Here is a 24868-nt window from a genome sequence, read left to right as displayed (position 1 = left end):
ACATGATACAGCGTGAATGAACGTTGACAGCATTGCACTAAGTAGCCAGTCATTAGCAATCACTCTCCACTCTCCCCTTGCCCCAGCCCCTGACAGCCACCAATATTCATGATTATATTTATAAGAGATGTCCAGAATTGGCCAGTCTGTACAGACGCAAAATAGAGACAGGTGGTTGCCAGGGACCGGGCAAGGGGAGGGTGGTGAGTGATTGCTAACGGGTATAGAGGTCCTTTGGGGGGGGGGGGGTGATAAAAACATTCTGGAATTAGTGGTGATGGTTGTACAACTTTTGCAAATGAATTAAGAACCATTGAATTGTACTTTAAAAGGGTGATTGTTATGTAATGTGAATGATACATCTATGTATCTGCCTAGATGTCCATTTGTGGCTAGTGACTACAATATTGTATAGTACAGCTCTAGAATCAGACTATCTGGGTCCAATCCTGGCTTCGCCATTTACTGCTGTATCACCTTAAGCAGCTTACTTAACCTCTCTGGGCTTCGGTTTTCTCTACAGTAGAACTGGGGTAATAGCTGGACTGCCTCAGAGGGTCGTCACGAAGACTAAATGGGCTGATGTACTTCCAGCCTCTAGACCAGTGGCTGGCACGCGGTGCTGTAGGAGAGTTCTCCAATACTGATATTACTAGTTCACAATCAGAAATCTCTGGACACCTTTCAACTGTTGTGCACGCCTGGGCCCAGCCCCCAGCCCTTTCCCGTGCCTCCTCTCCCCTCCTCGCTTTGCCTGCAGACCATCTCTCTGCTGTGTAAACTGTGGCTGTAACAACCACTCCCGGCTCCCCGGCAGCAGCAACGTCACTGGAGCTGGGTGTCACATGTAGGGTCTGGGCAGCATCACTAATGGAAAACATTGCCAGTAAATCTCGAGGTCCGCTGGGCAGGAGAGGCAGGGCCTGTCAGGGAAGGGGGGGACCACGTCTCCTGCGGAGGCAGGCAGTTCATTTTCTGCAGGAGGCCTTCCCTCCCAGCTGAGCCTGGAGCCCAGGTCTTTAAATGAGAGAAGATTGAATATGGTCGAGAATCCTCTCTCTTGATCCTATAACCTGACATGCGGAGGGACGTGGGGACGGGGAAGGGAAGAGGACAGGATTAGGAAACCAGCACCCCTTCCCCACAGGGCTCTATCCAGGCAGGCTGTCAGTCCTGCTCCCGCAGCCCTCACCGTTGACGGCCCTCCGCAGTGCTTACCTAAGGCAATTATCTGGTGCTAAGCGTTAAGAAGTGTCTGTGGCGGTATTGCTCTCTCCCTTGGAGCTTTAATGCTCACTCTCCAAGTTCACATCCAAAGACTGTACCTGCTCGCCAGCTGAGCAAGGCTGAGCTGGCCTGGCCCCGGGCAGCCTTGTGGAGCTGCCCTCTGGCTCGCTTCCTCCCTCCCGCTCGCTACAGAGAGAGGCTGCCACTCTCCCCCCAGAAAGGGCCAAGCTGGGCATGGTGGGGGTGTAGGGGGGTGACTCATCTCCTTCCTCATCAGGCAAGCTTCCCGCCTCAGGGGCACTGCAGAGGTGCAGAGCGAGACCTCCAGAGCACAGATCGGAACCCTTATCCACTTCCCACTGGCAACACTATGTAGGCCAGCTGGAGTCTCTCTGAGACTTTGGCCCTGGATCTGAGCTTGCCAAGTGGAACCCAGAGATCCCTGGAACCCCTCCCCCCCACCACCACCCCCCATGCCCACCAGTTGACTCCCCTCAGAAGCCAAGCACTGCTCACTCTCCCCATGAGCAAGACAGGCCCCCCCAAAGTAGGTGCTGCAAACTCTTGGCTCTTCTTCAAGGATGATAGTCGGGGGAAGGATGCCAGCCCCGGGAGTGCAGAGTCTGGGAGGAAAGGAGGTGTGCTAAGCAGAATGCAGAGGGAAGAGGACCCTTCTAGTAGCTGCTTGCAAGCCTGAGAGCAAGACAGCTGCCCGTGTTGCAGCACTGCGGCAGCAGCAAGGCCAAGGCCGGCTGAGGACCGGCAGCGCCCCCTTGTGGCCCTCCTCAGCAGCAGCGAACCTGGCAGGGGCTGGACTGCGGCTGGCATCCTGGGAGGAGCAGGACATAAATGCCTCCTCTTATCCGAAGCCTGGAGATGGAGCAGTGGGCTTTTCCGGAGAACAGTGGGTGTGTGCCCAGGTGCCCAGGGAGTAGACTTGGTCTGAAGGCCCAGGGCACAGCCCAGTGGCCTGGCATCGGGAAATCAGCCCCCATTTTGTGATAGACATACTGTTCTGGTGGTGTGCACCAAGATGTCAGAATTTCTCAAAATGTGACTTCCTGTATCATATCGTCCACACTGGGGGCTTGCAAAGATGCGGATTCCTGGCCCCCTCTCAGCCTGTTAAATCATAATCTCCAGGGGTGACACTCTTACACTTGATCTTTAATTCTGGGAGAAAAGATGCTTGTGTGGGGTTCACAAGATGCTGGGAGAAAAGATGCTTGTGTGGGGTTCACTACAGAGCTGTAGGGCCAGTCAGAGTTGGTTAGAGGCCGTGGGTAACCCCTACACCAACTCCCTTATTTTATATGTAGGGAAACTGAGGCCCAAAGAAGGGAAGTCATTTACCCAAGACTTCACAGCTAATTAGTGTGTGCCCTCAGGAAGGGCAAGCCAGAAGTCTGCCTGCTGCCTTCCTCCCCAACACCCCCTGCCTCACCCTTCCTCTTAGCCCAGTGCCCAGTGGAGACACATTGCCAAGACTCTCTGACCCATGCCTTGTGACTCAATCAAAATGGAAACACTAGGTGATCTGGAGACACCTGCCTGGCAGTCCCGGGCCAGGAGTGACCACTCTTGCCCCTGTCTCTGGCCCCAGGTTTTGCTTCCATCTCCTGGTTTTCCCTTCCTCGCCTCACATCCATGTGGCCAATGTGTTATTTCTTTAGTCCTGGCTCTTTCTAGGTATTTTGCCCCGTGCAGCACCTAGTTGTAGGGCCATGTACACTTGGCTCAGTTGAGTTCACACGCTGGTTGGAAGGGTTCAGGATTCTCTGGGGCAAGGATGAAGTGCCCCCAGAGCTCCTCTAGGGAGCAGGAGCACTCAACAACCAGATGTGTGTCATTTGTCATGCTGCAGGATTCTGTGACAACCACCTCTGACAATATTGTGACGTACGTGGGGGGATAAGTGAAATGACAGAATTGGTAACAGAACAAATCGTCCCCCGCCTGCGTGCTCCATGGATGGGGGTGCCTCTTGCATGGAGGCCCACCCAGTGTTCTTTCTAGGGCCTCTGGGGTCATCAGAAGGTGAGGACAGGGGTGGCGGGAGGAGATGGGATTGTAGGGAGAAGTCTCTTGCTCTGCCTGAACTCAGGGGGGAGTTCGGTGCTGGGTCACCTACCGGTTTCAGTGCCTGCTCAAGGCCACCCCGCAGGACTGAACCCTCCAAGACTCCTTCCAAGATAGCAGTCAATCCAGTGCAGGGTTGCCGGCTGCAAGAACCACGTAGTGCAACCTCTGAGCAGTGGGTTGAGACCTGGCAGACGAAGGACGGCCCCGAGGTGGGCCTTCATCACCTGCCATGGATGGACTTTGAAGGTGCGTGTCCTTGAGTAGAGGAGAAAAATAAAAGTGATTCCACCTCCCAAAGCTATTTGACTCTTTGGAAACACAAAATGTCCTCCACAAATACTAGTTGTGATGTGGTAAAACACAAAAATCTCCCAGGTCATTTAGTCTAGCCTGGATATCTAAGTGGATCTATTCCAGAACATCCCAAACCATAATTTACATTTCGATCACCCCCTCTGGTGACACATGTCCTTGCCTCTCACTCCTAGCCCACAGCCCAGGGAGAAGACACAGTGCTCAGGTACAAAGAGCCCCGGGCCAAGAACGCACCTGCCCTGACGTTCGCAACTTGGGTGACTCTGGACAAGTCTTACCCCTCTCTGGGCCCGAGTGATGTGTTGTTTTCCCTCCATCTATAAAATGAGAGGGCAGATGATTCTTCCGAGCTCTGAAATGCCATGGCTTGAAAACGTTCTTCCTCTTGAGTCGCCTCCATTTCTCCTGCTGTTTCTCACTGAGCCCAGCCACTCACAGCAAAAGCCAGTGCAGAAGTCAGACACGAACCCAGTCCTCTGCCCTGGGCTAAACTACTAATGTGGTTTCTGAAACACGGTGGAAGTAATTAAGATTTCAACAGTGAGTTTACTTAATCGTCAGCTAATAATTAAAATTGTACCGCACCTGGGTAAATTTGACTGCTGGGTGATGGATCCCCTGGCATCCCTCCTCCTCCTCCTTGCACCTCCCTAAATCTGGTGGGGTTATTACCCAGCATTGGAGGCCCCCATTCATTACTACATCAATGTCAGACTGGTGGCCAGAGAAGGCCGCTGAGACCCAGCATTTCCCATGGCTGAGACGGGCTCCAGGGGAGCGGGAGTTGAAGATGTAACATAGCTACGGTGCAGGGCTGTCATCGGGCCCGATGACTCAGGGACAGCGTTTTGTTTCCACATCATCCGCTGCCTACCTCCAAGTATGAGGGCCTTCCCCAGCCAGAGCAAGGGCCCAGAGGAGGCAGGAGGGTTCACCTGAGCCGCGGGGACAGCACCACCCACCTGCAAATGAAAGGACCAAGAACCCAGCTGCAGCCGCAGCAGGAGTGTGTGCCCTTTGCTCATCTACCCTCTTTATACCTTCTGACAAATACTGTGTGCCAAGCGCCATGCAGAACACTTTACATGAATTAGCACTTTCACTCTCATAGCAACCCTCCCAGGGAGGCACCCCTATTCTCCCAGCTTTACAGAGGGGAGAACTGCAGCAAGCTGGGATGCCCTGTTCAAGGTCAGACCCGCTGGGAAAGCACAGTGCAGGATCTGAACTCCAGTCTTTCTGACTCTAAGGGCTATATTCTTGCTACTACACCACCCTGTCTGTTCTTGCCCCGGTGTCTCCCATTTCTTGGTCAGTTCACAGTCTCATTCAAGTTCATAGTCTTGCCCTCTTGGGGAAGGTTGTTTTCCTGATTTACCATCACACGCACAGTGCCTCCTCCCAGTGTGCCATCCCTTCGCCAGATAAACGACCCCTGTGCAACTGTTTTCATCTCTTGCCTTCCTCACCTACAATGGAAGACAGGTGCACATAAATCTCTCCGTGCGAATGTCTGCAGAATTGCAGACATGTACGTGTGTGATTCGAATGTGAGGGTTCCCACAAACTGCTGGCCGGACCACAAGTAGGTTGTGTGTGTGTGTGTGTATCTCGAGGTCCCGTATTGCAGTGGAAAGAACAGGAGCTTCGGAGTCAGACAAACAGGGAAAGCACTCAGGTTCATGCCCGCTGTGAGGTAAGCATTCGGTAACTGGCATTACGTGCATTTGCGTGTGCGTGCACCTATGTGTCAGGTTTATTTGACTGCCGGTGCTTTGGCCCAAAGACTCATGACAAACTGTGCTCTCTGGTCTTGTATAAGAGGCAGCAGTGTGTAGAAACACCATCCTACCCTGCAATGCCCAGTGCATGCTGGGAGGGTGATGTTGTTTGTGGCAGCTGTGAGTTACCATGGTGATGGCTGGGTTGGGGGAGACTGTTGCTCTCTCCTGAGCCAGGGGAGCGCACACACTCTTTTTGCAGGGAAAGGCTTGGAGCAGCGGCCCAGGACAACCTCATGAGCTCCCCTCGTAGACCTCCTTGTCAACCCAGAGCTGCAGGAGCCCTGCGTGGCCTTTGTCCAACCCTGCTTCACACACACACACACACACACACACACACACACACACACACACCATTCTTGCAGCAGGACCCTATTCTGTAGCAGCTAAGAGTGAGCATCCCAGACCGTTAGAGTAGGGCCGCGAGAGGTGCTCTGATCAGAGTGACCAAGGGAAGCGAAAGGGGTGTTCTGCTGGCCACACCATGGCCCTCAGCAAAAGCAGGACCCTAGCGGAGTCGACCTGAGAACGCCTTTTTCTCATCTGCACAAAAGTGCCGCATAGGCTGGGAGTGTCCTGAGTGCATCCCACACAGAGGGACACTGAGGGGAGGAGAGGAGCTACTGGGCCCTCCCTCTCTGCCATGTCTGTACTCTATTGTGTCCCCTGTGCCTGCCCCACGCCCAGATCAAACATTTGACAAAGACACATGGAGGCGACCTCTGAGGCACCAAGACTTATCCAATAAAACAAACCATCAAGCTTTGCGGTTATCATCACAAAATATAGTGTGTGCCTCAGATACCTTCCCCCCATCTCTGATCCTCATGGGAGATGGGGAGAAAGGGGTGAAGCCTCTTTATGGGATGGGGGTCAGAGGTGGATGGAGTGAAGGTCAGGAGTGAGCAAGGATGAGGGATGGGGTGGATTCTTCTGCCCACGCAACTTGATTCATATTGTTAGATTGAATATGTCAAGATTTGCTTTGAGGTCATGGATATGAACATCAAGTTGCCCCCCAACCTAGGCAAAGTTTCTGCAGCCTCTTCAGCTCCAGAGGCCTTCCCTTTACGTGCACGTCAGTCCTTTCATCGTGGGGCTGCTGCTGTACCTCTAGGAAGGTATCAGTCACCCACAAGTGCGGAGCACAGCCAGGCTTCTCAGGAGCCATCGTGAGCTGAGCCTTTGAGAAGTAGAGAGGTATGCCCAAGATGGCCACCAGGGGACAGTGCTGGGGCACGGAGGGAGCTTCAGGGTGTAGCCTCTGCAGGACCCATCCAGGCCTGGGAGCACATGGCAGGTCCAGGTCACCCTCCAACAAATCAGGTTCTAACCCGGACTCCTCCTGTGTATGCCCCTAGCCTACAGTGCAGGGAGACCTGATGCCAGATCTTCCATTAATCTCTCTCTCTGACCTCCAGCTAGTTGCCCCTTCACCGGACCCCAGCCTCCCATCTCTCCTATGACCAGGTTGGATTGAGTCACTTCCAAGGACTCTTGTGGCTCTAATTTTTGGCAAGTCTGTGAGACTTTGGGGTATCCCCACCTTGCTCTACTGCTGTGGAAATGAGGTAGGGGGCTAGGGGCACCTTTGAGGGAAGAGATACAGGGGAAGAAGGCACTGTGATCGGGGCAGTGAGAAGTAGGAAGTAGGAAAGGGTCTCCCTTTCTGTCACTACTAGAGCATTAAGATCCAGATTCACACACCCATGCCCGCCATGCCCCAGGGCCTGGAGCATTAAGGAATACAGACTACGATGTGGATTAAATATGTTTCCTTTAAAAAAAAAAAAAAAAAAAAGACAACTTCCTAAAGGGACATGTATCTATCCATTCTTTTTTAAATGTACTTGACAATTTTTTTGGTGGTAGCATCCATCTATTCTTCAAGTGTCCATTGAGCACCTACTATGTGCCATCACTGTGATTGAGAGTCATGGTGCAGAAATGCCCGGTGATACGTAATGAGAAATGGCAGTTTCTTCCTGGGCTCAACTCTGCTCTGTCCTACCTGCTACGGTGTGTGTCCTTGGGCAGTTTCTTTCATCTTTTGGGGTCTCAGTTTTCCCATCTGTAAAATGGGGATGGTAGCACAAATCTCCCGTGAACGTAAGGTTTCAGCTGGATGATATATACAGGGTTGGCACACACACAAGTCTCTGAGTAACTCTTGGTCACCTTCCTCTTTGAGACCGCACACCCCTTGGAGTTATGCATGCCTTTCCCTCATCTCTGCCAAACCCATAGAAAGACTTGCCCTGGCCCAGAAACCCACATCTTGGCGCAATGTTCTTGGTCCCCACACAGGCATTTGGGAACCAAGCGTTAAAAATATACGTATACACATTCTGATCCTGTCTGTGTTCCATGCCAAGCCATCAGTTAAAGCCATGGAGCAGCTCACAAGGTGACATTGCCAGGATAAATAGGCATTGGCAACCTCAGAAGTGACGACAGGCTGGGGACAGAGCTCAGAGCATGGAGGCCTGCCATTTGTCCCTTCTTGCCATCAGCTTGGAGGGTGGATACATGATGTTGACCCTGAGTGATCCTACCAGCAGCTGCAGCGGCCTCCCATAGGCTCCCCTAGGGAGAGGAGAGGAGAGGTACTTGGGCCTGGATGTGGAGCTGGTTCTCAGAAGAGGTGCTGCCTGGTTTCCTACCTGCCCTCCCCAGCCTCCCCTCGGCTGACAAGACGGAGCAGCTGTCTACCAGCCAGCCTGAGCTCATTCCTGGGGGAAGAAGTGCCTCCTGAAGGGATTCAGAAACATTCCCCTTGGCAGCAAAAGGAATCTCATACCCATGCTGAGTCTGTGGGTCGGGAAGGGATCGAGAGGGCAGTTTGACCAGGAGAGGACCGCGGAGGGTTTGGAGGGAAAAGGGAAGTAGCCTGAGAATGAGAATTCTTGGGTTTTCTCCATTGCTTTGCCATCATCTCTCTGTAGGTCTTTGACTCTCCATACGTTGTCTTTCAGGGAGTCATTGGGGGATTTGCTTCCATTCAGTGACTTTGGATCCCAAAGTCCAAGACAAACCATGGGACAGGGACAGGACCTCTTCACTTTGGTGTCCTCAGGGCCCGCTGTGGTACCTGGCACAAAGTATGTGTTTGATGAAGATTTACTGGATGGATTGATAGAAGGATGGAGAAAGTTCTTTGAGTTCTTCGTGCTCGGCACCCCTTGGTCCTTTGAATGTTATTTTCACCCTGGAAAGGAGATGGGATAAATTTCTGTTTGTTCTTTGTAGATTCTTCTCATCTGTCCGTGTAATATTCTGCCTGGAAACCAAGGTTAGATAAAATGACCCCTGGTCATTTAGGATCCTGAGGGTGGGGGCCACACCCATACATCCTCCCCGCTCGGGATTGCACCGTTGTCTGGGGTCTGAGTTGCCCAGAGTTCAGTCCACGCTCTTGGGCATGACTGCCCATGCCCTCCAGCCGCCTCACTTGTAGACAAGCGCTCTATCTGCACTGGCTCTCCTGGACCCCATAGAACAACTCCAGACATTGCCCGTCAGTGCTCGGGGCTCCGGGAGTGTGATATGCTGAAGCTGGCTCGTCCCAGCTCCCCAGAGCCAATTAGTAGCATCTCTTCCTAACCCTGCAGCCAGTGACATCACGTTGGTAGCTTAAAAGGGCCACGGGAGGAGTATTTACACCACAGATAGTGGCAAACGCTCCAAGTCAGGGCGTCCCGGCCTCCAAGAGCCAATTGTTAAACATTTACCAACACATCACCGGAGACGGGGTTTCGGGCTGACGTTCCACGTGACCTCAACCATGGGAACCTTGCCCAGGACCTCAGCTGTGAGAAGCAGGGCCTCCCCAAAGTGAAGCCAGCAGAAGCCATTCCCCAGGGGGTCTGGGAGGAGCGCACAACACAGAAGGCCCCATGCCTACAGCCCCCTTCCGGGGTCGAGACGTCAGGTGGTCAAGGGCATGTGCCCAGGGTGGCCAGCACAGCGTGGGGAGTGGTGTCCCGGGGACATGATCAGTCTCCACTCCGTGACACCCTCAGCTCTCAGCAGCAACTTTTCCATTCACCCAACTGCGCTTTTCTCCCTCCAGACCCAGAGTCCCAGAGAAAGAGGACAGTGCAGAACGTCCTGGATCTTCGACAGAACCTGGAAGAGACCATGTCCAGCCTGCGAGGGTCCCAGGTGACTCACAGGTAAGTCCAAGCTGCGGAGGGGGCCGTGCCCCCCGCTGCTGTCTCTGTCTCCCGCTCTGGAGGGCAGGGCTTCGGAGCGCCGTGGCACAGAGCCGCAGGAGTGGAGAATCGGCCGTCTTGGCGAGAGAAGCTTGGCTTGGCTGGCATCAGCTTGTGCTTGAATGTGAGATTCATTGCGGGCAATGAATGTGAAAATCGCCAGAGTGGGGGATGGGAAGCGCAAGCCACCACATGACCCAGGGTGTGACCTGCGATGTCCACTTTCCCTCCTTGGGTGTCAGCCTCCTCATTTGCTGCAAATGCTGTCCCTTGCCTGTTCCGAAGCGTCTGTTGTTAGAGGATTCTGGGATCCTGCCTGTCCCAGCTTCCGGCATCTTGTCAATCTTCTGTCAGGTGCCCTCTTGCCTCTTCAGACAGTGGCTGAGGGAGGCCTGGGTGCCCGGCCTCCATGTCATTCAGATCCATGCCGTGGGGTGTGCCCCTCCACCCCACCCTGTAGAGACCCTGCTGCCTCTAGCGGCGCGGGGCACTTATCCCTCCCGTGGAACCTCTTCCTGGAGTGGCATGCTGGCCACAGCCTCTGCCATGACTCAGAATTTCCCCCCACTGCCTCCTTGGGCTGCCCAGATGAGCTCATGCTGTCAGCTCCAAGGGGGATAGAGGGCCAGGCTACACTCTGGGGGTAGAAAGAAAGGGAGCAGATGGCCAGGATTGGGAAATCACGGGGGGTGTGGAGCAGGAAGGCTGAGAGGGATTAGGTGACCTCTCCAGTTGGACTGGAGATTGGTTCCTCCCCATCTCCTGGGGTTGGAAAATGAGAGCAAAGTTGGGACAGAAAGACAATAGGATAGGGGCTTTTCTTAGCCTAAGTGTGTGGCCAAATGGTAGCCAGACTAAATTTACATACTTCCAACGACAGGGAACTCATTACCTGTCAGTCATCTCAGTGTGCTGTGGGATTGCCATGACTAGGAAGTGGAACTGAAATCAGGCCTCAACAGCTCTTACCCATTGGCTCTAGTTCTTCTGCTTAAGAACACCCCTCTCCCTCCCTCCACTCTTCTTCTGCCTAGTCCATCCTAGCCTTCATATTGGACATTCAGCTCTTTGTTCCCAGATAACTGAAATATTTTAAATGCTAAATCAAAGCCTCTACTCTATGGGGTTAGGCAAGCAGAACCCAGACTACTGAAAGGGATGTGGTCAGGACATCTGAGGAAAAGAGTGCAAGGTGGGGCTCCCAGAGGCCCTGGGGCTCAGGCCCCCTTATATTTGTCTCCAGCCTCTATCCCTCAAAGCCCTGAACAGGACCAAGTGGCACAGGGGCCGGGCTCAGCTTGGCTCACCAGTTCAGGGACCCAGTGGATAAAATTTTGAACGTTCCTCCTTCCCCCATCCAGAGAAGTTGTTAGAACGGCTCTCAGCACCAAATCACATGCCAGCTCCATGCCAAAGAAGGCAGAAAGTGTTTCATCGCTGAGAGGGTCCCACCCCAAATGACTCAGCCACAGGGGAAGGCTAGAAGCAGCAGCTTCAGTGTCCCGGTGCCACTGACTCTAAGCAGCCAGCCAGTTAAGCAGGACAGCCTGACCTCTCTTTTTGCTTTCTGTTTGGGGTAGAGGAGAGTGAGGCTGAAAACCTTTTGCATAAAGCTGACTGGTTTGAGGGGGAGAGCCTCAGGCCTCTGGCTACTATCTCCCTTTATGGAAAAAAACAAAAAACAAAAAACAAAAAACCAAGAGCGCTGAAGCTGGTTTTGCTGTTTACTGTGGACCCAGAGCCACTTCCTGTCTTAGCCTTTGGTTTATATTATCCCTGTTCCACACTTTGATAGCCAAAACAATGATTCCTTGAGTTTTTATGGCTCTTTTACTTTTTAAAGTGCTCTCCATCAATCAGCACATCCCTCAGCCCTGGGAGTAGACAGGATATTTTCATATCCTCTGGGTTAGAGAAGCAGCAGGCGAGGCTGGGGAGAGGGGGTCCCTTGCCAGAGTCACACAGGCTGATTAGGGTGGGTTCTGTGTCCAGCAAGCTTAGAATCCATGCCAGGCGCAGTGCTGGGCACCAAACCCCAGAACAAACACAGGCTTTATACTTGATGAGGAGCTTACCATCCAGTGAGCGCTTTCAGCAAGGTCATTTTCACTCTGGAACTTACAGGCTAACGCTAGATTCAATTCCTTTTTCAGAAATCTTTATTTCTGTCCTGCTTCCTCTATTTCTACTGGCTCGTTTCCCCAACAGGGAGAGTGTCTGGGTCAGGGGGCTGGGGCTGGAGAGGAAATGAAACTCTCTCTCTGCTCCAGGACTGCCGTTCTCCCAACCCCAGAGAGAGAGAGAGAGAGAGAGAAGCAAGACTGAAGGGCTGGATGTAGGGCTGGAAGTCAAGAACTGAAATTTTAAGCTAGAATCCTCCCCTGCCTGACTTAGAGATGTCTGGAGATGTGTTTGGGGGGTAGAAAAGAGCAGTGAAATAGATGAAGAGGCACTTTGAGTGCACAGAGCTAAACAGGAGTAGGCCAGGAATAGAACTGAGGAGTCTATATGCTGAGCATGACCCACACTCCTCACTAATTGTATTACCATGGTAATACAGTCTACAATGGTAGACTGACTATGAAAACTGGCTGTCCTGGAGCTCTCCAGCGCCCTGTCACCATGGTCATCATCATCATCCCTTTCGTTCCCCTCCTCATCTCATTGTCACGGTCAGTTTGTTTTTATTAAACACCGTGTGAATCCCTGTACTGAGTCTTACGACAAGAGCCTCCCTGCTCTTCAACTCAACACATCTTGGGTTTGTTCCTCATCGATTTGTCCTTGTGCGTGTACCCAGTACATGCCAGGCCCTGTGCAAAGTGCGGCAACACAGCGGTGAGCAAGGCAGACAGAGTCGCACAGGCCCACAGTCTCCTTCAGGGAACTTCCACCCTCTCTGAGGTCCACAGTAATTAGAAACAGAAATAACACAGCGTATGAGAAAGCGCACATAGAACACAAAGGAGGGCCCAGAGGGGAGAAGTTGGGTGTGGACCAGGTCAGGAAGCCCCTGGAAGGGGCAGAAGCAGCAGTCACCGATCGCCCTGCCCAGCCAGGGTTCCCCCAGCCTTGTCCACAGGACTTCTGTAGGGACCACCAGCATGCTCAGGTTCAAGGGTCATTTGGCTCCTCCTGTTCTTTTATTTTTTTAATTTACATCCAAGTTCGTTAGCATATAGTGCAATAATGATTCCGGGAGTAGCATCTAGTGATTGAACCCCTACATATGACACCCGGTGCTCATCCCGACAAGCGTCCTTAATGCCCCTTGCCCACTTAGCCCATCCCGCCACCCACAAGCCCTCCAGCAACCCTCAGTTTGCTCTCCGTATTTAAGAGTCTCTTGTTTTGTCCCCCTCTCTGTTTTTGTATTATTTTTGCTTCCCTTCCCTTATGTTCATCAGTTTCGTATCTTAAAGTCCACATATGAGTGAAGTCGTATGATATTTTTCTTTGACTAATTTCGCTTAGCATGAGACACTCTAGTTCCATCCCCGTAGTTGCAAATGGCAAGATTTCATTCTTTCTGATTGCCAAGTAATACTCCATTGTATATATATATACCACATCTTCTTTATCCGTTCATCCATCGATGGACATTTGGGCTCTTTCCATACTTTGGCTATTGTGGATAGTGCTGCTATAAACATTGGGGTGCATGTGTCCCTTCGAAACAGCACACCTGTATCCCTTGGATAAATACCTAGTAGTGCGATTGCTGAGTGTAGGGTAGTTCTATTTTTAATTTTTTGGGCTCCTCCTATTCTGTTGATCAAAAAATAACCCCTTGTTTTCTCAGGGTTGGTAGAGACAGTTTGGGAGGATCTTCTTTTTTTCCAGGAACTTTACAAAAGTTCATTCATACCTCATTCATACCTTAACCCCTGAAGTGGCTAAGAAATAGATGTGCTCACAGAGTGAAGATTCCTGTGCTTTGCGTAACCCATGTCCAGCCACAGACTGCCTTAGCTGCCTGGCTTTCTCGGCCTAAAGATCCTATTTTGGTTAACTCAGCCCTGCATGGTTTTAGTTAGGCCGAGCTGCTTACCTATGGTAAGGTCTGGGCCGGGCTGGGCGGGATTATCAGTTAGTCTCTGTCTGAACCCAAATCTAGGCCACCTCTCCAAGCAGATCCCAACTGGCCTTTCTCTCTGCAGCCACCGTGGTCCCTGAGGGAGAAAGGCAGCTCCTTGTCCAGCTCCCATACCCCCTCAGGTTATCCCGCAAAACCTGGGCATGCTTCCCTGGCCTGGCCTAGCAGGGCTCGCGGCGTGGGACGCTCTTGTCCATTTCCATATGTTCTCTCCTCTTTCCGGTTAAGGCTGCTTCTGTTCTCTGGTGAGGTTCTGCTTCTGTCTCCTCATGACCCAGACCTTTGGCTGGGCCTAGTCTTACTGGGAACCAGACACATATCTCAGGTTGCCAAAGCTTTTCCACACCCTCTGTACCCTACTCCAGACTTGGCCCTCTCTGGTTTGGAAGTCAACTTGCTCCCAGCTCGTTAATAGAGAGGAGGTGATAGACATGCCCTGAACAAATGAATGATCAAGGCCTTTTAAGCTCAAGGTGACCAGATTATCCCACTTCCCCCAAGAGATCTCAATGGACCCTTCCCATTTATTGAGCAACTTCTATATACCAGGCACTGTGTTAGGCATTTACATATGTGATCCTTACAACTGTATGGAGTAGCTATAGTATCTCCATTTTACAGATGAGGAAATGGTGGCTTAGCAAGGTTGATTACTTCACCTCCAGCTCACTTACAAATAAATGGTAGAAAAGGATTAAAATCCAGCTCATATTACAAAATCTGTGCCCTTAGCAGTGTACGTAATTGGTTCCCTCACACTTAAAATCCCTTTCCTCTGACAACCTCAGGTAACATATAACAGGGGTGCCGTACCCAATGAAAGGCCTCCTGGAGAAGGTGGAGCCCACCTGGACAGGTGCAGAGGAGGCGGGAGGGCACGGGAAGGGAGAAGGGTCGCTGCGGTGCGGTCTGCGCGGGCAGGGCACAGAGCGGCCCTGCCGGAATGAAAACCAGTGCCCTTCTGCCCTCTGCCCTTCTGCCCTCTGCCCTCTGCCCAGCTCCCTGGAGATGACCTGCTACGACAGTGACGACGCCAACCCTCGCAGTGTGTCCAGCCTCTCCAGCCGCTCGTCCCCTCTGTCCTGGCGCTATGGCCAGTCCAGCCCGCGGCTGCAGGCTGGGGACGCGCCTTCGGTGGGCGGGGGCTGCCGCTCCGAGGGGCCGCCCGCCTGGTACATGCACGGGGAGCGGGCCCACTACTCGCACACCATGCCCATGCGCAGCCCGAGCAAGCTCAGCCACATCTCCCGCCTGGAGCTGGTCGAGTCCCTGGACTCGGACGAGGTGGACCTCAAGTCCGGCTACATGAGCGACAGCGACCTCATGGGCAAGACCATGACGGAAGACGACGACATCACTACCGGGTAAGGTCTCTTGCGCAGCTGGGCAAGGGGACTAGAGAGGGCAGGGGGAAGACCGGTGGAACGGGATTCCTTGAGGCGAGCGGGACTCATGACAGGAGTTTGGGTAGCCGCGCTGTGACGGGAGACAGCCGGGCAGGGCCTTCGTGCACTGGTTGTGGCCGCCCCTGAAATTTGATGTGGTTTATACCAAGCTTCGGTGCGGTGGGTGGGGCCGCCACCTGAAGAGCTGATTGGTTAATGGAGAGGCCTCCCTCCCATTGGCCCGTGGGGCTGTCGTTCTATGGTATGTCCCGCCCTCCTCCCTCGAACCCGGAAAAGGCAGGTAGGAAGGGCCCTGGGTAAGGGCGTCAGTGCCAATTCCGCCAACTCCGTGTGGACTTCGGACAACGTCATCTGCTATCCCACTTGGAAAAAGAGGATGATAGTACTACATCCGTCTGCCTCGGAGTCTAACAGGAAGAGAACACGAAAGCGCTCAGGGGAAAGCACTGCTGAGACAGAAAAGTGGTAGTGGTGGCTCTCCTTCCTTCGCCGGGGTTCCCGGCCCCTCTGGCCCGTGCCTTCCCCCGTGGCCCTCAGGTTCCACTCCTCTGGTTTCTTCCTCCACAGACCTGCCAATCATGCAACTTCCTAGTTCCTATCCGGGTCTGTTAGTTTACTTACTTCCTGTGCTTTGCCCCACAGGGACCCTCATCTTCTCTTTTCTGCCCCAACTGGCAGGGTTGGGTTTGCGGAGCGACGCGGATGTAGGTGACAGTCTGGGAAGTGAGGGGAGAAGATGGGAAGAAAGAAGTGGGGGGAGAGAGGGTGTAAACGGTCCTGGCCCAACTGTTCCAAGCCCTGAGACTAGAGAGCTGTAGTGGTTCTGGAACCTTCTCCAGAGCATCTTTCAGCTCCCTGCTACTTCCACTCTTCCTTCTTGGTTTGCTGGGACTTTCCAAGGGACCACACAAGTAGCGACAACACCCCTTCCCCCTATCCCTCTCAGGGACTACCTCTTCCCAATAAAAATCCCAAACTTGAACAGAATGAAAAGTAGCCCCTCCTAGGAAAGGACTGAGAGCTGAGCGCCAGGCCATCCACTGTTCCGCACCCCTGGGGACAAACTTGGAGGGACTAGGCAGGGCCTGTCCAGCTGATGAGGCTGCTCTGCAGCAAAACAACTGACTCACGAATGAGACTGTTTACTGCCTCTTAAATCCCAGGGGCTGGCCGACCTCACGCTCAGAACCACCAGCTTGGAGCTGGGATCGGAGAAAAGCCATCCAGCTCCTCCTGTGCTCAGAGGGCTTTGCTGGGCAGGAAGGAGAGCGAAGGTGTCTGTGCTCTGCACAGCCCCTGTGCCAGGAAGCTGCTTCTCTGAGGACAGGTCCAGTTCCTGCCCTCTGAGAGCTCCCAGTTGGATAGGGCAAAGGGAGGCACAACCCCTGCAGGGCAAAGAGCTCTGAAAGTTCCTCTTGTGGTGGAAGGACTAGAGCCCCAGGCATCAGGGAGCTCCCAGACAGAGGGAGGTGGAGCCGTCCCCCAAGGTGCACACAATGGCCATGGCAGAAAATTCCCCAAACATCAGAAGGCACAAGACTCCTGACTCTGGGGAGATCCCAGTCTGAGGCAGGCCGCAGGATTTCCTAGCTGTGTGAGCTTGGGCAAGTTAACCTCTCCAGGCTTTAGTTTGTCTACCTGCTAAATGCAGATAATAGGACTTATCTCAGGATGGTTATAAGGGTTAAGTAGATAAATATATGTAAAATGTTTGGAATAATTCCTGGCTCATTCTAAATGCTCACTAAATGTTAGCTTTTTTTTTTTTTTTTTTGCTATTATTACTGTTAATTGTTAAAATGCCATTGTGAAGGAGGAGAGGGGCTTCTGCACTCTAGAGTCCCAGACTTGCCCACAGGGAGTGTGCAGTCTCACCACGGTGCCACTCAGAATCAGCAACAAAGACAGATGTAGTGGCTGCTGGCCAATCCTGGGAACATAGATTTGAGGGGACGCGGAGGTAAAGGTATGGAATACTGGGCAGAGGAGGGCCAGGAAAAATGTCCTTAATCCACCCTCTAGCACCCTTTCTTTATCCCTTTCCTCTGGACAGTGTGCATGCCCCTAAGTCATTGAAAACATAGACTTCACTGAGGCTAGAGCATGAATGAGAACTTGCCCTTCCTGCACATCCACCAACTGACCACGGGCCCAGGGAAGCCTCAAGTTCATAGGGGGAAGAAAGTGTTGGCATGGCAATATCCACAAAGTGGACCTCACTATAAACTGCAATGCTGGTTTCCAAGATAATTTCATGTGTGTTTTTTATGGTCAATCCGCAATGAGCAGGAACTCTTTTAACACGTACAGTTTTAAGGTTTCTCCGTTTGTTGACTTCCTTGCCCAGACTGCAAACACACCCACCCTTAAACGTGCTAAGGAAGTCCGAGATGAGGGAAACCCACCTATAATCCCAGTAATTTTAATGTAAACAATCCCTCCTCAATTATGTGTTTTCATGGTTAAGTGTTGTGCTTTTTCACTGGAGACTGGGCATCCTAGATTCCAGCAAATCTTGAAGAGAGTGCCCCTTGCTGAGCCTCTTGTTGGCCCTCCTGTCCCCACTGTGGGTTCCATCCAGGTTTTATAATTTAGAAAGTGTCCTGTTTCTAAGAAAATTGTTTTCCCTGTTCATGAAACGGGTAGGGCTGTTCCCACCCGCACACTGACCCCTCCTCAGCCCCTCCCACTGCCATTCACTTTGCTGCCTCCCAGGAGCTCTCAGCACTGGGGCCAGAGACAGAGGTGAAGCCTCTGCCCTCCCCACTGAGCGACATAATCAGCCACGAGCCATCTGAACAAGCCAGGCAAGAAGGCAGTGATTCTCAGCGCTCTCGCTTATCTGCTGGGGGAGCAGCAGCCCCTTGGGCGCTCTCCCCAAGCCAGTGTTCAGTCCCACGTCAGCCCTCCCTGCTCCCTCCAGACACCAGGCCTTTTTCCTGGGTTGCCAGTCTGGGGGGTGGGGTCAGAGTAGGCAAATTCTTCAAACTGCAGCTCAGCGAACTAGAATGAGGAAGGTGAATCTGCTGCCGAAAGAATCCTATGTTTTTTAATTATGGTTTTTTTTTTAATTGTAAAATACATGTTTTTTATATATGGTTAATATGTCAGCCACTTTCAAAAGTACAGTTCAGTGGCATGGAGTACATTCATAGTGTTGTATAACCGTCCCCACCATCCGTCTCCAGAACTTTCTTCACCTTCCCAAACTGAAACTTTGTCTCCATTAAACGCTGACTCTTCATCTTCCCCTCCCCCCCCCTCCCCCCCCCCCAGTTCCTGGCCACCACCACTTACTTTCTGTCTGTCTGAACTTGACTGCTCTAGGTACCTCATGTACATGGAGTCGTACAGTATTTGTCTTTCTGTGACTGGTCTGTTTTACCGAGTATGATTGCCTCAAGGTTCATTCATGTGTAATACGTATCAATTTCCTTTCTAAGGCTCAATGATAGCTTACCGTATGCATGTACCACATTTTGTTTACCCATTCAGCTGTAATCCTGCTATGAACATTGGGGTACAAATATCTGTTCAAGTCCTTGCTTTCAGTTCTTTGGAGTGTATACCTAGACGTCTTGAATCATATAGTAATCCGATTTTTAATTTTGTGAGGAAACTCCATACTGTTTTTTCCACAGTGGCCATACCATTTTACGTTCCCACCAGCAATGCATGAGGGTTCCAATTTCTTCACATCCTTACCAACACCTTTTGTTTGTTTGATTGTTTGTTTGGTTGGTTGGTTGGTTGGTTGGTTGGTTTTTTAATAATAGCCACCCTGATGAGTGTGAAGTGGTATCTCGTTGTGGTTTTGATTTGTGTTTCCCTGATGAGTGGCAGTGTTGAACATCTTTTCATGTGTTTATTGGCCATTTGTATATCTTCTTTGGAGAAATGTCTATTCAAGTCCTTTGCCCATTTTTTAATTGGGTTGTTGTTGAGTTGTAGGAGTTCTCTATATATTCTGGATATGAATCCCTTATGAGACACATGATTTGAGAATATATTTCCCCATTCTGTGGGTTACCTTTTCATTCTGTTGATCGTGTCCTTTGCGCACATTCTTCATTTTGATGAAGTCCAATTTATCTATTGTTTCTTTTGTTGCCTGTGCTTTGGGTGTTGTATCCAAGAAATCACTGCCAAATCCAATGCCATGAACCTTTTCTCTGTGTTTCTTTCTAAGAGTTTTATAGCTGATGGGACTTTTTAAAAATATGGATTCCAAATCTCATTCCAGACCTACCAAGGCAGATTCTCTGCTACTCAGGAAGCCGTATTTTTCTAAAGCTTCTCAGTGACTCTGGCCTAGTCCATCTTCCCATAAAGTACAAGAATCTTCTTTATAGCATTCCTGAAATCCAGTCTTTTAGTCTTGTCTTGCCTAGACATAGTGAGCTTATTCTATTTCAAATAGAACAAAATTATAAGACAGTTTCTAAATATTCATCCGAAATCTGGTTCACTTCTGCCTATTGATTCAAATGCTGTCATCCAAGAAAAATAGAATAAGTATAAATCTTCATTCAGATATTTCAGCATGTTCTTAATGATTGCTCAGATAGTCTCTTCTCTAACCGCCCCCGCCCCAAAGAAGTCCCCAGTTTGTTTCATTACTTTCTTAAATGACCCACTTTTCCCGATTATCCTGGTCATTCTCCCCTGGAAGCTCTCAAGCTGTCAATGATCCTCTTAAAATTTGGCACCTGGACTAATCACCACCTGACACTAGTCCTGCCCAGGGTAGTATCCAAAGCATGACACCATAAACAACTTCTAGTTGGCTGCTGACTGTCCTAAATGACAGTTCGAGACATTTTTACCTCTTGCAAAGAGAGCAGCAATTTGTTTTTCTAAAAATAGGAAGGTCTGGAATTTAATCTAAGTAAGAAGATAAGTTCCATAGCCATCTGTCTGTCCTTCCCGTCCCTGGCACCCGGGGTTAGAGCAGAAGGGGAGGAGAGGATGGGCTCCCATGCAGAGGTAAATACAGGCACTGGGTACAGGGACCAAGTGTGCCCAGCAGGGAAGGAGGTCAGACGGCCCTCCATCCCTTCCCTGTTTTAACTCGGATTTACCTCTCAATGCCTCCGTTTCCACCCACGTAAGTGGCGGCTTGGGTGGGCTGCATCTGAGCTGTGCAGCGGTTAAGGAGCGGGAGCCCCGGGCTTGGCTGGCAGCAGCACTCCTCTAGGTGCTGCATCGCACACCTCCAGTGGGCGCCCTTCACACCGTACAGGGTTGTGTCTTCGGCAGCCCTGGCAGGGCTGTTGTCCAGCGACCTGTGCCAGAGGCCACAGAGCCTTCGACGGAACCAGCAGGCCCCATCTTGAAAGAGCTCTGTGGCTGTGTGTCAGAGGGGCAGCGGGATTTCTCGCGACTGTCTGCCATGCCCTGTGTCTCTCCTCAGGTGGTTTCCTGCTCCATGTGTGTGGCTGGATGTTCCAGTCTTCTTGTTCCCTCCTTGCCTCCCCTCCCTCCTCCAGCCTGTCCTCTTGAACTGTGCTTGGGGGCTCAGGAACAGATGGGATTCGTTTCCTTCTTGGCTCTGAAGTGTCCTGACGTTGAAAAATGTCAACTAAAATAAACTGTAGGCCCCTGCCTTCTCCCAGGCTGGCTCTTTGCTCCCAGAGGCAGTGAGCCCAAGCCTTAAAGAGACACCTCCCAGCCTTGCTAAGCGGGCCTCAGCATCTGTCTGCAGCCACCCTCCTGAGAGGGAGCCTCATATGCTGCTCTCCAGTTTGGCTGTCTGACTGGCAGACCCCAAGATGCCCCACCCAACCACCTTCAGTGCGAAGAATTCTCTTGGAATGGGCATCAGGTTTGTAGGATTTGTACAAAGAGAAGAGAACCTTCTTAACTTGAATGGGCAGCGGGGAGAGTCGGCAAGGAAGCATGGATATTTACCTTTCCGCTTTATCTTCTCTGTTTCCCGGTAGTCAGTTCTTTAGGTATCCCACCTAGTGGGCAGCTGGCCCAGGCCTGGCGTTTGCCCACGAAGCACAAGGATTGGGGTAGAGGGTGGTAAGGGATCATTCTGGAGAAGATCCAACGTTCAAGCTGAAGACGGAAACTCCATGTCTGTCCTTGAAGGGCTTCAAATCTAAAAGGGAGACAAGATGCCTCCTGGGTCAGTGGCCAAAGAAGTAATGTGTAGTTGAAGTAGACAGTGGTTGTTGCCATTTGGGGGATAACAATTACAATGTTGACCCGCAGGCAACTGTTCATACAGGCAGCCTTGTTGATACTTCTCTGTGGTGCAGGGGGAGGGGCATCTGGAGCTCTGGAGTTGTATCCAAAGCACTCCTCTAGCTTGCTGCGTGTCACTGAGCAAGTCCCGTAACCTCTCTGAGTCTTAGTTTGTTCATTTGTAAAAGGGTAATCATTTTTGCATTGTGAGGATCAAGTGAAGGAGAACATGTAGGGGTGCTTTGAAACCTATAAAGAGCTTTGGTTCGAAATACATTATTCTGATCTCAACTTACTGTCCTGTTCATTTAGCTGCTGGCCTCTGGCTGAATTAGGAGCGGTTAAGAGTATCAAAATGAGATTTCTCCAGGTTGGCAGATGGGTTCACTGAACTTGGGCTTCGACTTCCTTTGCATGGGATGATCTTGTTTGGCTTTTCAACACCATCTGGCTATTCTTTTAGTCCTGTAGTGTGCAGTTAGATCAACAGATCTTTGGTACCAGATCTTATCAACATAAGCGTCCCACAGAGTGGGAGGGCAGTAGTGATTTAGCGTGAAGGCTTGTAGCTCCTGGGTCTGAGTCCTGGCTCTTCTTATTAGCTTTGTGAGTTTGAGGTGAATGCTTATTCTCCCTCTGCCTCAGTTTCCTTAGCTGAAAGACACGGACGGTAACGGTGCCTACTCTGTAAGACTGATGTGAGGATTAAATTTGTTAACATGTTTATGTATAATAAGTGTTCAACAAATGCTGGCTATTGTTTGTTAGCCATCTGATGGCAGACATTCACAAATTGATGGGCCTAACCTGTCACGTGCACATTCAAAATGATAATATTGGAATAGTGTATTTTAACATTCACGCTTGAAAATGAGAGTTCTTTTTTTTTTTTTTAACGTTTATTCGTTGTTGAGAGACAGAGACAGAGTGTGAGTCGGGGAGGGGCAGAGAGAGAGGGAGACACAGAATCGGAAGCAGGCTCCGGGCTCCGAGCTGTCAGCACCAGGCCCGACGCGGGGCTCGAACTCACAAACCGTGAGATCATGACCTGAGCTGAAGTTGAACGCTTAACCGACTGAGCCACCCAGGCACCTCGATATTTCTTTTTTTCCTTTTAATTTTTTTAATGTTTATTTTTGAGAGAAAGAGAGAGAGAGAGAGAGAGAGAGAGAGAGAGAGAGAGAGAGAGAGAGAGAAAGCATGAGTGTGGAAGAGAGAGAGAGGGAGGGAGACATGGAATCTGAAATCGGCTCCAGGCTCTGAGCGTGTGCCCCCTACCCACCTCCTCTCCAGCAACCCTCAGCTTGTTCTCTATAGTTAAGAGTCTCTTATGGTTTGCCTCCCTCTCTGTTTTTATCTTATTTTAGTTTTCCTTCCCCTTAATTCTTAAAAGAGTAGTGGTAGCACTCTGCAGGCTGTGTGGGGTTAATCTAGATCACAGTGTCTGTTCAAACCCAGCAGGGCTGATAGAAGGCGGGAGTAAGCCAGGTATTCCAGAGGGGCAGCTGGATGTATGCTAGTTGCCATGGCAACCGATGCAGGCTGAGGCGTGGCCCCTCCTCTGATGTGTCCTAGTAACCTACAATTGAGCTGCTGGGGTTTTCACTGAGTTTTGAAGACATACAATTTGGTCGACAATCAGGATGGATCAGGGATTGAGGAAGCCGTTGAGATGGGTTTGGCTTTTCCCCACCAGCCCTGCCCACCTGCCTGCCTGTCCACTTGTCTCTCCTCTTTAATTGTCAGCTCCCTCCTCCTTTTTCCCACAAACCTGATATTCTGTGATAAACCAGCTGGGCTCAAGTAGTGTCTGGAAATTCCATGCAATCTGATATTACAGAAGGAGCATAAGTTTGGAAGTATGACAGGCCTGGGTTCAGATCCCAGCTCTGAGGCTTTGGGAAAGCTGTGAATCCATTCTAGTAGGAATAGTTCTATGGGAATAGGATTCCTATAAGGATGTTGTAGAATATGTGGCATTGATGTACCAGGTATGCAGCAGGGGCTCAGTAAATGTGACCTCCTTCCCTTCTCTTGGTTGGCTCCTGGAAAATTAAAGTGATAAAAGTCCTAAAGGACATGTGTAGAATGGAACGTTTCCACCTAGATGGTGACACCCAGTTGCCCACTTGTCTGCCGAATCCTCTCCTTTCGGGAAGCCTTCTCTAATTCATCCCAATGCAATCCTGCCTGACTCTGAAAATCATCTTGGAACTTGTGTGTATAGTTTATAATGTAGTAACTTGTGCTTTTATGATTCTCTAACAATTGCATAGCATATATGGTTTACAAAACACTGTGTCTTATTATTTTATTTAATCTTAACACTGAATTAGATATTCTTTCCCCCAGTTTGCAAGTGAGGAAACTGCTTAACAGGGTTGCCGGGATCACATAACTTAAAAGTGGCAGCAACCAGGGGAAAACCCAGGCCCTCTGACTGCCTTGTCCTCTCCTTTTGTTGGTATACCTACTGCCTCACTGGTTATACCATGAATCCCTTTCCCTCCGTGTTCAGCCCATGTGCCCCTTAAGCCCGGAGGGGGCAGGCATCACGTGCCTCCCACTGGAGTAGGAGCTTCCCAGGGACAGAGACCTTGTCTTCTATTTTTTCTCAACACCCAGCAGAATATGTTCTCAGGTCACGCCATTGACTGGCCAGTGAATCATCGTTAGAGGTCTCTACTTGGAATGCCCTTAGGTGACCTCTCCATCTTCCAGGATAAGGTCTTGCTTTGGAGAGCCACAAAGTAGTCACAGCCAAGAGCTCAGGACCACAGGCACAAGGAGCAGCCCAAGCCTCTGTGAATACAAGTTCTTGTTGACTCTGGCTCAAAGGCTAAGCTGTCCCAGGATGTCCATGAGAGGCCAGCTCTGGCCTCTGGGTTATCAGATGTCTCTGACCAGGCAGCAAAAGACCATTCATTGCAGCTAAGAAAGGCCAGCAGGCTAGGCAGGCAGGCTTACCCACTGAGCTGTGCATAGGGATGCCCTAAAGAGTCTGCAGGACTGGATTGTTCTTGCCTATATGTTGGGACAAGCTCAGGCAGATGTACAAAAGTCTAGATTTTGAAAAGCAGGCAGAAGGAAAGAGACAGTCCCGGAGAGACCCAAAGCACATCGCTACATAACAGATCAACATTCACTGAATATGCAAGACAGGGTTGTGGGGAGACAAGGTGGGAGAGGCTGATGTTGGGGCATGTGCCATAGATAAACAGAGCCAGCGTGTTCGTGATGTGCACGCCAAGGAGGGGAATGAGAGACAGACAGACACTGTGTGAGACCCATCCAAACACGTGTGTGAGAGGCGGCTGGGTACAAAGAGGCTGTGTGCGCACTAATTCCAGTGTTTTGTGCGCACTAATTCCAGTGGCGGGTGGTGGGGGGGGGGGTGCAAGCTTGCCGATGGGCAGGGGGTAGCAACCAGACGGGCAGAGAGCATGTTCTGGGAGGTGGAAGGACTCTTCCAGAGAGGAGTGAGTGATGCTGTGTTCAGCCTGGGGGCCTGACCCAGAGCAGGGCAAGCCCTTCTCACCAGCCTACCCTTTCTGC

At 51.1% G+C, this 24868-nt stretch overlaps 1 protein-coding gene across 7 annotated transcripts in view; it reads left to right on the top strand.

Annotated features, from left to right (window-relative positions):
• Window positions 1-24868, top strand: part of NAV1 (neuron navigator 1) — a 247045-nt gene that overhangs the window by 141726 nt on the left and 80451 nt on the right. For 6 of the 7 annotated variants that reach the window (XM_053909067.1, XM_053909068.1, XM_053909072.1 and 3 more), the window contains 2 exons: window positions 9478-9580; window positions 14714-15079. In XM_053909067.1, the coding sequence (XP_053765042.1) occupies window positions 9478-9580; window positions 14714-15079 (469 nt within the window). The remainder of the gene's footprint in view (window positions 1-9477; window positions 9581-14713; window positions 15080-24868) is intronic. The other variant, XM_053909071.1, reaches the window with a different exon arrangement.

This window comes from Panthera pardus, unplaced genomic scaffold (assembly GCF_024362965.1).
Source record: "Panthera pardus isolate Hobbes unplaced genomic scaffold, ASM2436296v1 HiC_scaffold_21, whole genome shotgun sequence".
NCBI lineage: Eukaryota > Metazoa > Chordata > Mammalia > Carnivora > Felidae > Panthera > Panthera pardus.
Note: the sequence above shows the minus strand (reverse complement) of the source record. Positions and strands in the feature narration are given on the sequence as shown.